General features: G+C 47.9%; 1 protein-coding gene across 4 annotated transcripts in view; it reads left to right on the forward strand.

The window, feature by feature from the left end:
• Window positions 1–8,240: 8,240 nt before the first annotated feature.
• GYG2 (glycogenin 2) overlaps window positions 8,241–16,659 on the forward strand; it is a 58,391-nt gene continuing 49,972 nt past the window's right edge. For 3 of the 4 annotated variants that reach the window (XM_063660062.1, XM_063660064.1, XM_063660065.1), the window contains exons 1-2: window positions 8,313–8,416; window positions 9,391–9,525. In XM_063660062.1, coding sequence (XP_063516132.1) covers window positions 9,519–9,525 — 7 coding nt within the window. In that variant the 5' untranslated portion in view covers window positions 8,313–8,416; window positions 9,391–9,518. The other variant, XM_054473115.2, reaches the window with a different exon arrangement.

The following is a 16,659-nucleotide window of genomic DNA, read 5'->3' on the forward strand; positions in this document are numbered from 1 at the left end:
CATGTCCTACCATGCCTGGCTAATTTATTTATTGTTTTTGTAGAGACGGGGGTCTCACTGTGCTTCCCAGGCTGGTCTCGAACTCCTGGGCTCTAGTGATTTTCCCACCTTGGCCTCCCAAATTGCTGGGATTACAGACTTGAGCCACCACGCCTGGCCCTAAAGACTTATTAAACACACGGGAAAATGAATGAATGAAGCCCTCGTTCAGGCCACAACTTTAGTAATATTAAAGAGGAGATATTTTCTTTTGGTATTCTAGCTAAAGACTTTTGGGATGAGATGGATAGGGATATTAACAAATGTGTGTGTTTTTTAAAAATACACATATTATGAAATAAAACATCTGGAAGACCTCCATAACTCAATGAACCAATATTCTACAAATGACCCATGTGTGAAGTGGCAGAATCATGAATGGATAAAAGGTTTGTCTGAAGCTTAAGATAAACCTGTGGGTTTTAAATTTGTACACTTTAAAAATTCAGTGATAGGATTTCAGATTCCACACTAGCTTATCTTTGAGAAGCTATTGATGATCAAGTTTTGTCATCAAAGGAGAACATTCACAGTTATTTGAAAAGATTACTAAAATACTTTTTCTAACTATGTATCTTCGTGAGGCTAGATTTTCTTCATCTACTTTAACCTGAACAACATAAGGAATGTTGATCTGAGAAACTGGTCGTCTCCTCATAAGTCAGATATTAACAAGATTTGTAAACACGTAAGACAGTACACTCTTCCCCTATGAAAATTTTTCTGTTTGAAAAAATATATCCCATTTTTCATAAAATTACGTTATTTATGTAAAATGTAGTGGATTTATCTTTAAAATTATTAAATAGTCAAAAACATCATTTTAATTTCAGAAAATACAGAAATACTAATTTTAATTTATTACAGCATTAAATTTAATGCAATGTAATTTAATTACAGAACATGTAGACATTTACAATGCACAAAAACAAAAGTTCCTCTAGGCCCTTAATCACTGTTAAGAGGGCAAAAGAGGCAGGGCGCGACGGCTCATGCCTGTAATCCCAGCACTTTGGGAGACCGAGGTGGGCGGATCACCTGAAGTCAGGAGTTCGAGACCAGCCTGGCCAACATGGTGAAACCCCGTCTTTACTAAAAATACAAAAATTAGCCGTGTGTGGTGGCACGTGCCTGTAGTCCCAGCTACTCGGGAGGCTGAGATAGGAAAATTGCTTGAACCTGGGAGGCGGAGGCTGCAGTGAGCTGAGATCATGCCACTACACTCCAGCCTGGGCAAGACAGAGAGAGACTGTCTCAAAACAAAACAAAAAAAGAAGGCAAAAGAATCCTGTGACCAACATGTTTCACAATTTCTGCTTGATTTTATAAATGATGACACTTTTCCCCTGAAATCTCTGCAGTTTTATCACTCTCCCTCCCTGTCTGGCCACCTCAATCCTTTTCTATCTCTGCCAACTCAAAATGGTTGAAGCAATAAAGACAGCATCTGTAACAAGATGTACTTAGATTCAGGACCTCTGGGATGGGTCAGTTTGAGGGCTTAACAATGTCCTCCAGTAGCCAGGTTCTCTGTGTCTTGCAGTCCTGTGTTTCATAAGTCATCTGCCCATTTCACTCATGGCAGAAGATGGCTGCTGTACCTCCAGCCATCACAGCCTCATCCACTAATATCCGGAGGCCCAATTAAGATCATTTCCTCCCAGATTTTCTCTTTAAGAGCAAAGACATTCTTTCAGGAATCAACCCCAATTCCTCATCCCTGATTTACACACAGCCCCTAGCTAAAAGTAATCAGGTGTAGGCCAGGCATGGCAGCTCACACTTGTAATTCCAACATTTTGGGAGGCTGAGTCAGGAGGATCACCTAAGGTCAGGAGTTCAAGACCAACCTGGCCAACATGGTGAAACCTCGTCTCTACTAAAAATACAAAATTAGCCAGGCATGGTGGTGGGCGCCTGTAATCCCAGCTACTTGGGAGGCTAAGGCAGGAGAATCGCTTGAACCTGGGAGGTGGAGGTTGCAGTGAGCCAAGATCATGCCATTTCACTCCAGCCTGGTCAACAGAGTGAGACTCCCTCTCAAAAAAAAAAAAAAAAAAAAAAGCATGAGAAAGCATGAAGGAACCCTGGGAAAAAATACAGGCTCCACCAACAATAAGGAGAAATGATGGTTGACTGGGTGACTGGGTAGCCAGTAGCACATGCTGCAAATCATTTGCTTGTTTTGTGTCATGTTGTTTGCCAATGTAGTTCTTTATATATTATATATTATTATGTTACTCTTTACCAAAATATAAAATATTGAGATGTAATTGTAGTTGTGACCCACACACATACATGTAAATGCATGTTCTGTGTATCGCAAATGTGTTCTCTCATTCTGTATTTGTCTTCAATTCTTAGAACCTTTGTCACAATCATGTTGTGCAATCAAATAGCTTGGCACAAACATCTGTTTTGTGCCTTCTGAGTTTGATTTTTTTGTTGTTGTTTGAGACAGAGTCTTGCTCTGTCACCCAGGCTGGAGTGCCGATCATGGCTCACTGCAGCCTTGAACTCCCAGGCTCAAGCAATCCTCCCACCTTAGCCTCCTGAGTAGCGGGGACTACAGGCGTGTGTCAAAACTCTCAGCTAATTTTTTTATTTTTATTTTTTGTAAAGATGAGGGGAATCTCACTATATTGGCCAGGCTGGTCTTGAATTCCTGAGCTCAGGCGATCCTCCCACTTTAACCTCCTGAGTAGCTGGGACAACAGGCGTGTGCCAACACTCTCGGCTAACGTTTTAAAAATTTTTTGTAAAGTCAGAGGGATCTCACTATATTGGCCAGGCTGTTCTTGAACTCCTGAGCTCACGTGATCCTCCTGCCTTTACCTCCCAAAGTGCTGGGATGGCAGGCATGAGCCACCATGCCCAGCTGCCTGCTGGGTTTCAATCCTTCCTTTCCCAGCACACATATAACTTTAAAAAGGTCTTGTAACTAACTCTCCAATAAAGTTGTCCCAGGCGTATAAATGTCTTGACCTTTTCTTCAAATGCCTCCCTAGGAAAATTGGCACACACCTATTCCCGGCAACAGGGAGGAGAGAAACGTTTACTCCGAATGCACCCATGACAAAGCTTACCTGCTGCCAAGCTCTCCATGGCTTCCTGGAGACCAACACACACAGGAACAGAAGCCCGGCAACCCCCAGGGGAAGATGCCTCCTCTGGGTTTAAAAACGGAGCTACCCTTTTGCCCGGGGATCATGAGCATTGCCTTGTGACTTAGTGCCTTATACTCTGCTTTCAGAGCACCAATTCTCAGTGGAACGGGAGAAACAGGCGGGTGAGGAGGGGTGGGGTGATTTATGGGGCAGAGAATGGTGCAACACCTACCCTTGTTAGTGTTGGGAGACCGAGGCCTCCTCCATGCCCTAAACATGCTGTTTAAACATCCCCGCAATTTCGCCAACGTCTCTTTCTCTCTGGCTGCCTCAACCCTTTTCTATCTCTGCCAAATCCATGCTCCACCCTCTCCAGCCCTCCTGGCTCCAGCTATCCCTCCCCAACACCCTCAAATCTCAGAAATGCAGGCAGTGCCTCTCAAGCCTGGCTGCGCATTAGGAACTCCTGGAGGCCTGGTTCACATAGTGGGGTTGGAGGAAGCCCCAAGACGCAGGGTTCTGATTTCAGAGTTCAGATGCCTAAGAGTGTGCATGACACAGTTTCCCAGGTGATGCTGATGCTGCCGGACCAGGACTGAGCCTGCACATCTCACCCCGAATTCAAAATCAAAAGATGGGGTGAGGGTTCTCAGCAAAACGCAGCGTGAGATTCTATTTTGGAGACCCCTGTTCCAGAGAGAAGAGCAGTGCTCCTGACACTTGGTGAGTGGGGCCCAGAGACGCTGCTCAACACCCTGCGGTGCACAGGATGCCCCCCACAGTCATTCAACTTAAATGTTATTAGTGATAAAGTTGAGAAAGACTCTATCTATTGTCTATCTATGTATCCATCTATCCACCCATTCATCTATCATCATTTATCTATTACCTATGTATCATTTATCTATTATGTCTATACATCTAGCCATCCATCATCCATCATCATTATTTATCTATTATCTATCATTTATCTAATATCTGTCTTCCTGTCTATCTTCTTCTTCTTCATCATCATCATCATCAGTCTCTTATGTATTTATCTTCTATCTCCATCTATGTATCTAAGTATCAATGTATCTATCTATCGTCTATTTATCACCTATCTATCTCTCCATCCTATCTATCATCTATCTGTCCATCCATCCTATCTCATCTATCATCTACCTATGTATCATCTATCATGTATCTACTGATCTATTTATCTATCCATTATCTATCTATTTATTTATCATCTATCTAAACAGTGGCTCACAGCCTAAGAATGATTCTGCCCCTGCTCCTACCAGGGGACACTGTGCAATGTTTGAGGTCAGTTTTAATTGTCACTACTGGAAAGTGTGCCAATGGCACCTGGCAGATGGAGCCCAGGGATGCTGCTCAACACCCTACAGTGCACAGGACAGGCCCGCCTCCGAGAATCCAGCCCTGAATGCCACAAACGCCTTGGTGAAAAACTCCAGTAGTAACTTCCATCTAACCTTGGGAAAGGGATCAGGTTGACAATCACATCATTCTGAACGGTCCAGGAGGCAGGAGCTGTCTGAGTCATTTGTAAATGCACCTCTTGTTAGAACTCTCATAAGACCCTTTCCCGTAGGAGGATCCTCCCTTACCCAGAGCAAGAGCACAGCACTCCACGGTTTCCCTGCTGGAGCAATGAGAAGCCAACACAGGCCCCATGGAACGAATTGGCAGCACGAGGCTGTGCAGACATCTGGCGACTACTGGAGCCAACAAGCAGAAAGCATAGAAGCTGGGAGAATCTCCCCTTCCTTGCACAAGAACTGAGACTTCCTTGGAGGGGCCAGCTTCATCCTGGCATTTCTCTTCTTTGGGGCTGGCATCCAGAGGATAGAAAACTGAGGTCGTACTGGCAAAAGGGGCTCTGCCGGGGCACTTCTTGGCTCCTAAGGATTTCCCCAATGCCTCAGGGGCTGGACGGATTTCAAAGTGGACCCCCTATGGAAAATGATACAGAGATTTCTCAAAGAACTAAAATTTTATCTACCAGTTGATCTAACAATTCCACTACTGGGTATTCACCCAAAGGAAAACAAGTCATTATATCAAAAACACACCTGCACTCATATGTTTATTACAGCACCATTCACAATAGCAAAGATATGGAGTCAACCCAGGTGCTCATCGACAGGTGATTGGATACAGAAAATGTGATTTATGTGTATAATGGAACCATATTCAGCCATGCAAAAGAATGAAATTCTATCTTTTGCAGCAACATGGATGAAACTGGAGGCCATTATCTTAAGTCAAATAACTGAGAAAAAGAACGTCAATTACCACGTGTTCTCACTCATTAGTGGGAGCTAAATAATACGTCCACATGGACATAGAGAGTGGATTAATAGACACTGGAGATACAGAAGGGTGAGAGAGTGGGAGGATGGTGGAGAGTGAGAAATTACTTAATAGGTACCATGTACACTATTCAGGTGACGCTTACCCTGGAAACCCAGACTTCACCACAACTCAGTATATCTATGTAACAGAATTGCACTTTACCCCATAAATTTACACAAATAAAATAAAATAAATCAGTAAAATTGGATATGTCAACCTGTTTAAAACAAACGAATGCAGAAAAAAACATGTTGTAATAACATATAAAAAAGTAAATAAAGATGCCTTCTTGATGCTTAATATGCCCTGCAGATATCTTACAAAGCCCCAGTAGTCATGAGTTAAATTCTTGCATGTAGCCTGCTGGAGGTCAGAGATAGCCTCCACTGTTTATTTACAGCTCTGGGCCCATCTATGAAGTAGAGCTAAAAACACCACCGATACCTGTCCCCAAGGCTGAGGTGATGCAGGAACAGCCCTCAGCACAGTGCCTGGTATCCACAGACCATCGATCATCCTAGGTATTAATCTAGATCAGGAAGGCCTGACTGTAGCTTGCATTGATCGCCATTGACAGTTTCGGCAAGAATCTGGGTTCCTTTGCTGTCTCTTTCGGATGGACACGTGAAGGCTCTTCTCCAAGAAAGTTCACTCATTCGACTCATGCACTCATACATGCATGCACTCACACAATCATCACTCATTCCACTCATGCACTCATACATGCATGCACTCACACAATCGTCACTCATTCCACTCATGCACTCATACATGCATGTACTCACACAATCATCACTCATTCCACTCATGCACTCATACATGCATGCACTCACACAATCATCACTCATTCCACTCATGCACTCATACATGCATGCACTCACACAATCATCACTCATTCCACTCATGCACTCATACATGCTTGCATTCACACAATCATCACTCATTCGACTCATGCACTCATACATGCATGCACTCACACAATCATCACTCATTCCACTCATGCACTCATACATGCATGCACTCACACAATCATCACTCATTCCACTCATGCACTCATACATGCTTGCACTCACACAATCATCACTCATTCCACTCATGCACTCATACATGCTTGCACTCACACAATCATCACTCATTCCACTCATGCACTCATACATGCTTGCATTCACACATTCATTGATTCATTCACTTAATTCACTCATGCATGCATGCATTCACACTTTCACTTATTCATTCATGCATCCATTAACTTGTCCATGCATTCAATTCATTCATTCAATCATACATAATACATTAATTCCTGAAGTGTATGCAGTCTTCACTCATTCACTCGTGAGTGTGCATTAACACACATGCTAGTTTGTTCAGCTCATTCATGTACTCATACATATTTATTCACTCATTCATTCACCCACATATTCACTTGTCATGTATTCTCTTCATTCACTCACACACACATTCATTCCTGTATAAATGCATGCCTTCACGTGCTCATTCAATCCTGTGTGCATGAATTCACTCACTCATGCAGGCGTGAACTCACTTGTTCACTCACTCATTCATGCACTCACTCATGCTTGTACAAATTCGCTTATTTACTCATTCATACGCTCACTCACGCAGGCATGAACCCACTTGTTCACTCATTCATGCACTCATGCATACGTGAATTCACTTGTTTACTCACTCATACATGCACTTATACATGCATGAATTCACTTCTTAAGTCATTCATGCACTCAATCAGGTTTGAATTCACTTGTTCACTCATTCATGCACTCACTCATGCAGGCATGAATTCGCTTGTTTCTTCACTCATGCAGTCACTCATGCATGCATAAGTTCACTTGTTCACTTATTCATGCACTCACTCATGTATGCATGAATTCACCTTTCACCCATTCATGCACTATGCATGCATGAATTCACTTGTTCACTCAATCATTCATACATTCAACTCATTCATTCACTCATAGATTCATGCCTTCATGCATGCATGCATGCATTCACCTATATTTTCCACACACACCTCCATTGATGCATCTATCTCTAAATTCATTCATACATGCATTGGCTCATTCATGCCTTCAACTCATGCATTCACGTGTGAATGCATTCATTCCCTCCTTGGCGCAAACATTGATTCACTGGTTCATTCATTTTCTGGCCCGCTCATTCATGAGTAGTTGTTTGTTCATTCACGCCTCACATGCATTCACGCATACATGCACCCACCGCGTGCGTACAGCCACTCGCTCGCTATGCATTCAACAGCTGAAGCCTGAAACACTCATTTATTCTCTCTTTCGTGCACTCATTCATTCATTCATTTACGCGTGCAAGTATGCGCATGTGCATTTTTCATGCATTCGACAAGATCGCGTATAAGCCCTGCCTTCTCCCTCTGGGAGGCTTCCAGAGCAGCCTCCACTCGGGCTGCGCGCTGGCCTTGGGCCCAGGGCCTTAAGTCATCGCAAACATTTACTTTGGGGCCGGCTGATTAAAGGTTAAATGTCCAAACCTAGAAACCGCCAACTGCCAAAGGGGCCGCGGCGGGCGAGGGGCGGGGAGCGGGCGTGGATCGCAGCCCCTGGCGGTTCCCGGGTCTCTCTCCCCGGCAGCCGGGGCTGGACACCAGGCGGCGCGCGGGCTTGCGGGCAGGGGCTGCAGGGCGGAGGAGAGGACCCGCGCCCGCGGGGGCTGGGCGGAGGCGGGGCCGGGCTTCCGGACAGAGGCCAATCGCTGCCCTCGGGGCCTCCAGCGCTGGCTCTGGGCAGAGGCAGCCAGAGCGCAGAAGAGGTGCGGGGGGCTGTAGGGGCTGCAGCGGACCGTGGGCAGTGGAGGAGGCCTGGGCGCGGCGGGGGGCCGGGGGTCGCAGAGGCTGCCCGAACGCCTGGGAGGTCTCGAGGGTGGGTGGCGTACAGCGGGGCGGGGGGGCAACCCAGAGGCCGAGGCTGGGGGCTGGGGGAGGGGTGCCGGACTGGAGTGCAAAGGAGGGGCGAGGGGCGCAGGGGGCTGGAGGTCAGAGGTTGCCCAAGCGCGAAGGAGGGGAGGGGTGCGGGGCACGGGGGTAGGCCAGGAGCGCTTAGGGGTGAGTGCGCCGAGCCAGGGCACCGAGTGCTGGGGAATACAGGCCGTCCAGGCGCGGCGGGGTGCGGGGAGACTGAGGCCGCCCGAGTACGGAGGACAGACGGGGGCTGGGGCGTAGGGCTGGGAGGCTTGTGGAGGGGGGCGCGGGCCCAGGGCAGAGGCTGCGGGAGCGCGGGGTAAGGGAGAGGTGCAGAGCGTGGAGGGGGCTCGGGGGCGCTTGGGGAGGATGGGCGGCAGGCCGGGTCGGGGAGGAGGGGCGGCGAGAGGCGCAGGGGTAGGCCGGGGGGCGGCACTGGGGTGAAGGGGGAGGGGGCACCTGGCCGGGGGACGCGGGCAGAGGCAGCCCAAGCTCGGAGGAGGTGCAGATACTGGGGTCCGGGAGCGCAGGGGTGGTCCAGGGAGTGGAGAGGGGTGACGGGGGGCGCCAGCTGGGGTGGAGGAAGAGGAAGCCCAGAACTCTAAGCAGGTGCGCGGGGCGGCGGGGCAGCTGCTGACACCGCTGACGTCGGGTGGTGTCCCGGGGGCGGTGTCGTTGCTGGGCGCATGGGTAAGACGCAGCGGGGTCGCAGATGACTGTGGGGAGGACAGGGGGTCAAGGGGCCCCTGGCCAGAGGGCACGAGGCTGACCTGGAGCGCCAACGAGGAAGTGCGGGGCGTGGAGGTCGCAGGGGCATCGGGGGAGGCCGGGGCCCCCCCGTGGGGCGCAGGTGACATGGAGTGGGTAGGAGGCCGGGGGTGACACCGGCGGGGCCTGCAGCCGAGGGTGTCGAGACTGCCACGCTGTCGCCCCCAGGCCTGGAAATCCACGCGGATTCCCGGAGACGGCGCCTCTGCTCTGCGGGTTCGTGGCGAGGAAGTCCACCCACTGCTCCCGGGCGCAGGTCTGCAGGTCCGCGCCCACTGCCCGCGGCGCCACTGACCATGTCGGGTGAGTAGCTCAAGCTCCTTCATTTCAGCCTGCCTGTTCCTACTGGCTTGGGTGAGAAATTGGTCTGCACTGGGGAGAACCCCACTTTGACCGCAGGATTGCCCCAAACCCCGAGTCTCCCCCTCACTGCCTCGCCCAGGTCTCTCTGGGGCTGGAGGGAATGGAGATACCAGCCTCAGCAGCTAGGAGGGGGTGATTTACAGCAAGTGAAGGGGGCCTTGGGATTTCACGTTTCCTTTTGTAAAATATAGTCCTGAAACTTTCAATGGGCTTGTTTCTTGGGAATAGCATTGAACTGCCTGAGACTGTCACTGCCTGGAAGGCCGATGGGAAGAAGTCTGTTCTCCTGAAATGGCCCTAAAGCTCTGGGAAGAGGCTGCCTTGAGTTCTTAGAACTCAGACCACGGTTTTAATTTCTCTTTCCAGTACAGATACAGGGATGGCCCGGCTTGGTGGCTCAGGCCTGTAATCCCAGCACTTTGGGAAGCTGAGGCGGGAGGATTGCTTGAGGCCAGGAGTTTGAGACCATCCTGGGCAACATAGGGAGACCACATCTCTAGGAAAAAAATTTAAAAATCAGCTGGGCATTGCGGCACCTGCCTGTAGTCCCAGCTACTAGGGAAGCTGAGGTGGGAGGGTCCTGAGCCCAGGAGTTCGAGGCTGCAGTGAGCTGTGATTGCACCACTGCACTCCAGCTTGGGTGACAGAGTGAGACCCTGTCTCTAAAAAACAACAACAACAAAATAAGAATTCAGGTTAATCCTCCTGCAGGCAGAGGGCTGGCTGGCAGGAATGGCAGGAAAGGCCTGCCCCCCAAGGACCGGTGAGCCCCATCTCTCTGCCCTTGGGTTTTGTGGACATCAGATAGACTGGTTGACTTAAGAGGCCTAGATATGTGAACATAGAGTGTAACCTCGTCCCATAAGAAAGATGCTGGTTCTATTTTTTATCATTAAATCATTAAGACACCTCCATCTTGTACCAGACCACACTGGATCATTCATGAGTGCATTTTATGTATTTATTTTTAAATGTATATTTTTTAAATTTTGTAGAGACAGGGTCTTGCTATGTTGCCCAGGCTGGTCTTGAACTTCTAGGCTCAAGCAGTTCTCCTTCTTTGGCCTCTCAAAGTGCTGGGATTACAGGCATGAGCCACCACGCCTGGCCATGAGTGCAATTTAAAACACACAAACAGAACAGATGACTTTTTTATTCAGAGGAGAGATTTGGTAAATCACAGAGCTGCTTCTCTCCTGTTTTTTCCCACTCTGGACTTAGAGACGAAAATTGTTGGGGCAGGGATCTTAAGGGCTGTTTTCATGAGGTGTACTGGAAGAGTCTGTTCCAAGGAATTGCAGAAAAGATTCTCTGTTCTAGGGACGCGTTTGGAGCTCTCTAAAGTGAAAGCCACATGTTTCCCCAAGCCTGCTAGGGTCTGTATAATAGCAGCATTCAAGACGGACATTCGCATACATCTTGGTCAGCCTCGTGCCAGAAGAGAAGACTCAACTCTTTGCAGAAAACAAAAACCACCTTTGAGTAGAAAAGGGCTGAGAAGGAAGTTGCTAAGGTTATTCTGAGGGGTGATCAGAAGATTCCTTGAGTGCAGGCGGGCAGGCAAGGGGTAGAAAGAAACTGTTGTCACGGATTCATAAAATTCTCAGCCACTGTAATCTCCAGGCTGGACTTGATTTTGTGACAATGTCTCCTTTTTGTGGGCTGTAGTGCAGTGACAGGTTTTCTTGCTGTTTTTCTACTCCGTGCTGTTGCTGAAAGTGTCCGCCGCAGTGGCACGTGGAGTGGAAACTCCCTCTTTGAATGCAGTAGCATTGGATAATTGTGGATGTTCTCTGGCGCCGCACCAGGACTTGATCACCAGTTGTTTCTTCAAGGCAAGGCGATGTGGAAGCTAAGCCCTGTCAATCGATGTTTCATCTTCTGTTCTATTTCAATCTGCTGGTCTGTCTTTGCACTTTAGGTGGGTTTTACAGTGTCCTGGATGGGAAGTGGCTAACCTTCAGGAGGTGCACATTTTTGTTCCAAAGCAAAAGTCTGAGTCTCGGATCCCTTGTTGCTGGAGAGAGCTCTTGTGCCAACTGGTGTTGTCTTGTCATTGTGTGACTGTGGTCAGTATTCCCCCCACTCTAAACCAAAGAGAGAAACAGGGTATCCAGTAGTTCCATAAAACTCTCACTCTGAATGCAGCCCTGTCTGCATTCTCTTTTGGGTTTGAGATCAAGGTAGATGTGGGCAGGGCTGGTTTTTCCTGAGGCCTCTCTCCTGGGCTTGGTCCTCACAGGGTCTTCCCTTTGTGTGTGTCTGTGTCCTAATCACCTCTTTTTTTTTTTTTTTTTTGAGATGGAGTTTTGCTCTTGTCGCCCAGGCTGGAGTGCAATGGTGCAATCTTGGCTCACTGCAACTTCCACCTCTTGGGTTCAAGCGATTCTCCTGCCTCAGCCTCCCGAGTAGCTGGGATTACAGGTGCCCGCCACCATGCCTGGCTCATTTTTGTATTTTTAGTACAGATGGGGTTTCTCCATGTTGGTCAGGCTGGTTTCGAACTCCTGACCTCAGGTGATCCACCTGCCTTGGCCTCCTAAAGTGTTGGGATTACAGGCATGAGCCACCGCGCTCGGCCTAATCTCCTTTCTTATAAGGACACCAATCCTATTGGATCAGAGCCCACCCTAGTGACTTAATTTTATCTTAATCTCTTCTTTAAAGACCTCATCTCCAAATACAGTCACATTCTGAGGTCCTGGAGGTTATGATAGTCATATATGAATTTTGAAGGTGCACAATTCAGCCCATAATAGGATAACTCATTTATTTGAATACTACTGTGTTTTTCTGCTGGGGCTGCCATAACAAAGTCCCACAGACTGGGCGGCTTAAACAACAGACATTTACTCTCCCACAGTCCTGGAGGCTGGAAATCTGAGATCAGGGTGTGGGCAGGGCTGGTTCCTCCTGACGCCTCTCTCCTTGGCTTGTAGATGTGGTCTTTCTCTGTATCCCCACAAGGTCATCCCTCTGTGTGTGTCTGTGTCCTCATCTCCTCTTGTAATGAGGCCAGCAGGGCTACTGTATTAGGGCCCACCCTAGTGACCTCATTTTACCGTAATCACCTCTTTAAAGACCCCATCTTCAAATACAGACACATTCAAAGGTTCTGTGGGTTAGGGTTTCATCCTAGGCGTTTCAGGATGGGTTATCATCCTTCTATAACACCCATTAATCATAGTGTTTTCCCCGAGGTCCCCATGAAGAGCTATAAAGCCAGCACACGTGGTTATCAATCAATGATCACTCTGCCATTTCTCTTAGTTGTCACTGAGATCCTCATGAAGAGATTAAAAAAACCAGCGCACATCGTTATCAATCATTGATCACTTTGCCAGTTGGCTTAGTTGTCACTCACGTCCTGATGAAGAGATAAAAAGGCCATGCACATGGTTATCAATCATTGATCACTCTGTCATTTCTTTCAGTTGTCACTGAGATCCTCAAGAAGGGGTAAAAAACCAGTGCATGTGGTTATCAGTCACTGATCACTTTGCCATTTCTCTTAGTTGTCACTGATGCCCTTATGAAGAACTATAAAACCAGCACAGGTGGCGATCAATCACTGATCACTTTGCCATTCCTCTGTGTTGTCCTCTTCACCTTGCTTTGGGCCAATTCACTTGCATCATCCTTTTCTCTAGACAGCCAGAGGGCCCTCCCTGGCAATGGAGATGAGACCTTCTTACAGGTCTTGGAACCCTCAAATAGCTCCTCATAAGCCTCAGGATAATAGAAAAGGCTGCATATCACCTTCGTAATCTGGGCCCTCTGACCCCATCTCTTCTTGTGGGTCCTTGTTCTCCAGCTGCTGTTGCTATGCTGTGAGGAATGCAGGATGCAGCATGCAACCTATCATCTCCACTTCTGGCCTTGGCTGGTGGACTTTTTCTGCCTCTTCCTTCTTTGCCTTATTATTTTTAGTTCAGTTTCTTATTGGAGACAGGAGACAGTAGCTATTTTGAGGGCTTTTGTTGGTGTTGGAGTCAGAGGTGACCTCAGACATTTAATTAATCATTGAAGGCCCGGTTTACTTGTTTCTGAAGCACATCTCTGTGTTGGAAAGGGAATTAATGATAGCGCATAGGTATGCCCCATCTAGACACTCCTGGATGGATGGGAGCCATATTCATTCTTGTTTATTGATCCACTGATTTCTTGATGGATAAGTTCTTCCTGGCCATTTATCCCTGAGCTTGGATGGTGCCCTTTCAAAAACTGCTGCCAGCCATAGGACTTACCTTGCAGTATTGAAACACCCATTTCTTAGGGCTGATGTTTCTCATGGAGCTGTGGGTGTCTGAGGACAGAGCTTGTACCTTGTCAGCTGCTGGGCCCAGCACCTAGCAGATTCTCGTGCCTGGGAATTGCCTGGGACGTGAACCCACAGTGAACGTGTAATGCACTGAGAGCACGTCATTAGGCTCACATAGACATCTTCTGCCCCTTTACCTTCTTTGTCTTCTGTCTCCAGCTTCAATCCTTCACTCTTTCTCTAAGCAGATGCCCTTGTGTGTGCAGCTTATGGCACAGCACTGTGGACTGGGATAAGCAGTGTCCCCCATAAAACTCATGTCCCCCCAGAAGCTGTGAATGGGACCTGTGAACCCAAAAGTATCTGAGACAGGTCTCAATCAATTTAGAAAGTTTATTTTGCCAAGGTTAAGGACATGCCCGTGACATAGCCTCAGGAGGTCCTGACAACATGGGCCAAAGGTGGTCGGGGTACAGCTTGCTTTTACACATTTCAGAGAGACATGAGACATCAATCAATACATGTAAGATACACATTGCTTTGATCTGAAAGGGTGGGACTACTTGAAGCAAGGGGGTTGCGGGGGGTGGTGCCAGGTCATAGGTAGATTTTTAAATGTTCTGATTAGTCGAAAGAGTTATTATCAATAGAAGAGAATGTCTGGGTTATGATAAGAGGTTGTAGAGACCAAGGTTTTATCACGCAGATGAAGCTTCCAGGTAGCAGGCTTCAGAGAGAATAGATTGTAAATGTTTCTCATCAGACTTGAGGTCTGTGTGGATGTTTACGGTGGTTATAGCTTCTCCTGAATTCCAGAATGGAGGAGGGTGTGATGAGGCATGTCTGACCCTCTCCTCATTATGGCCTGAACTCGTTTTTCAGGTTAACTTTGGAATGCTCTTGGCCAATTAGGTAGTTGTGAGGCCTAGAATTTTAGTATAGATTTACAGACCTTATTGGGAAATACGGTCTTTGCAGATGTAATTAGTTAAGCATCTCAAGATAAGATTATCCTGGAATATTTGGGTGGGCCCTAAATCCAACGACAGGTGTCCTTCTAAGAGATAGAAGAAGAGACACAGACACAGAGGAGGCCATGTGGAGTTGGAGGCAGAGATTGGAGTAATGTGGCCACAAGCCCAGGGACATCTGGAGCCACCAGGAGCTGGAAGAGGCAGGAAGGACACTTCTGTAGAGTTTGGTTTTGGAATCCTGGCCTTCAGAACTGTAAGAGAGTAAATGTGTGTTGTTTAAGTCTCCCAGCATGTGGTACTTTCTCACAGCAGCCCCAGGAAACTCATTCATGGGTTTGCTAGGGAAAGGAGACAGCGATGAGCCCACCAGTAAGCAAAATGAGCACAGCAGGTAAGATGGCACAAGAGATGAAAGGTCCTGTGTCATAGGAGATGAGGGACTGTGATGAGAAGGGTCGTCTTGGGGAGCAGGGTTTGCAGGAAGATCTCTGAGGGATGGGTGGTTTTTTCCACGGCCACCATGTGCTGGGAGAAGAGCGAGTTCCAGGTGAGTTAAGGGAGTGGTAGTAGCCCCATGGTAGTAGCACACATCATAGGACGTGCTTGAAGACCCAGAGAGGTTGAGCTGGACGTGGGGACTGAGTGTGGGGGATGAGATGACCAGCAGTCTGGACCCAGCTTACGTCTGCAGACAATGAGAAAACCCTTGGCGTTCGGTTGGCTTTCAGGACAGCTGATGGCTTTCACTGTGTGTTGGGGGAGAAAATGTGGTTTTTAAGGACCGAGGAGACAGATAACAGGGACCAGAATCTACAGGGTAGAGCAGAGAATGCAAAGGAGGGAAGTTGTGGCTCAGGGTGGTTGATGCAGAGACCCATTTTAAATGTTTTCTAGTCTGGTGTGGTGGCTGGCTCACACCTGTAATCCTAGCACTTTGGGAGGCCAGGACGGGAGGATTGCTTGAGGCCAGGAGTTCCAGGCTTCAGTGAGCCGTGATGCTGCTGCTGCACTCCAGCCTTGGTGGCAGACAGAGCAAGACCCTGTCAAAAAAAAAAAAAAAAAAAAAAAAAGGCCAGGCACAGAGGCACACCTGTACTCCCAGCACTTTGGGAGGCTGAGGCAGGTAGATCTCCTGAGCCCAGGAGTTCGAGACCAGCTTGGGCAACATAACCTGTCTCTACCAAAAATATAAAAAAATAACGATGTAGTGGTGTGCACTTGCGGTCCCAGCTACTCAGGAGGCTGAGGTGGGAGGATTGCTTGCTCTCAGGAAGTCGAGGCTGCAGTGAGCTGAAATCATACCACTGCACTCCAGCCTGGGCAACAGAGGGAGACCTTGTCTCAAAAACCACCACCACAACAACATAACCGAGAACCCCAACATTTTCTGTTGTGCCTCTCGGTTAAGATCTCAGGTTAGTTATGCAAGAGTAGAATGTGGGATTGGAGGCAAGTGGACTTCTCCTTACCCCAGAATTCATGTCATAAATGCTCAGCACAGACGAGGCTTCTGGGACTCTTGGGGAGACCTAGGAGGTGGGTAATAGGGATCTGAATCTACCCGGTGGAGCTCATGACCCAGGTCAGATGATGCCAAGTTTCATTTTATACATGTTCTGTTCTTCCTCTCCGCTCCTTAAGAGCGCAGGTCAGTACGTGGGATTGGAAACAGTGGACTCTTCCTTACTGGGGTATAGGAGTTGGCACGGCAAATATTCTGCAGAGCTTGCTCTTGCAGGACCAAGCATCTAAATAGCAAGGTCTAACCTCAGTCATCTGTTTCTGGAGGAAAATCCCAAAGCATGGCCTTTGGAGTGTGATTTAGCCCTCATTCTCAGA

The sequence above is a fragment of the Pongo pygmaeus genome, chromosome X, assembly GCF_028885625.2.
Source record: "Pongo pygmaeus isolate AG05252 chromosome X, NHGRI_mPonPyg2-v2.0_pri, whole genome shotgun sequence".
Taxonomy (NCBI): domain Eukaryota; kingdom Metazoa; phylum Chordata; class Mammalia; order Primates; family Hominidae; genus Pongo; species Pongo pygmaeus.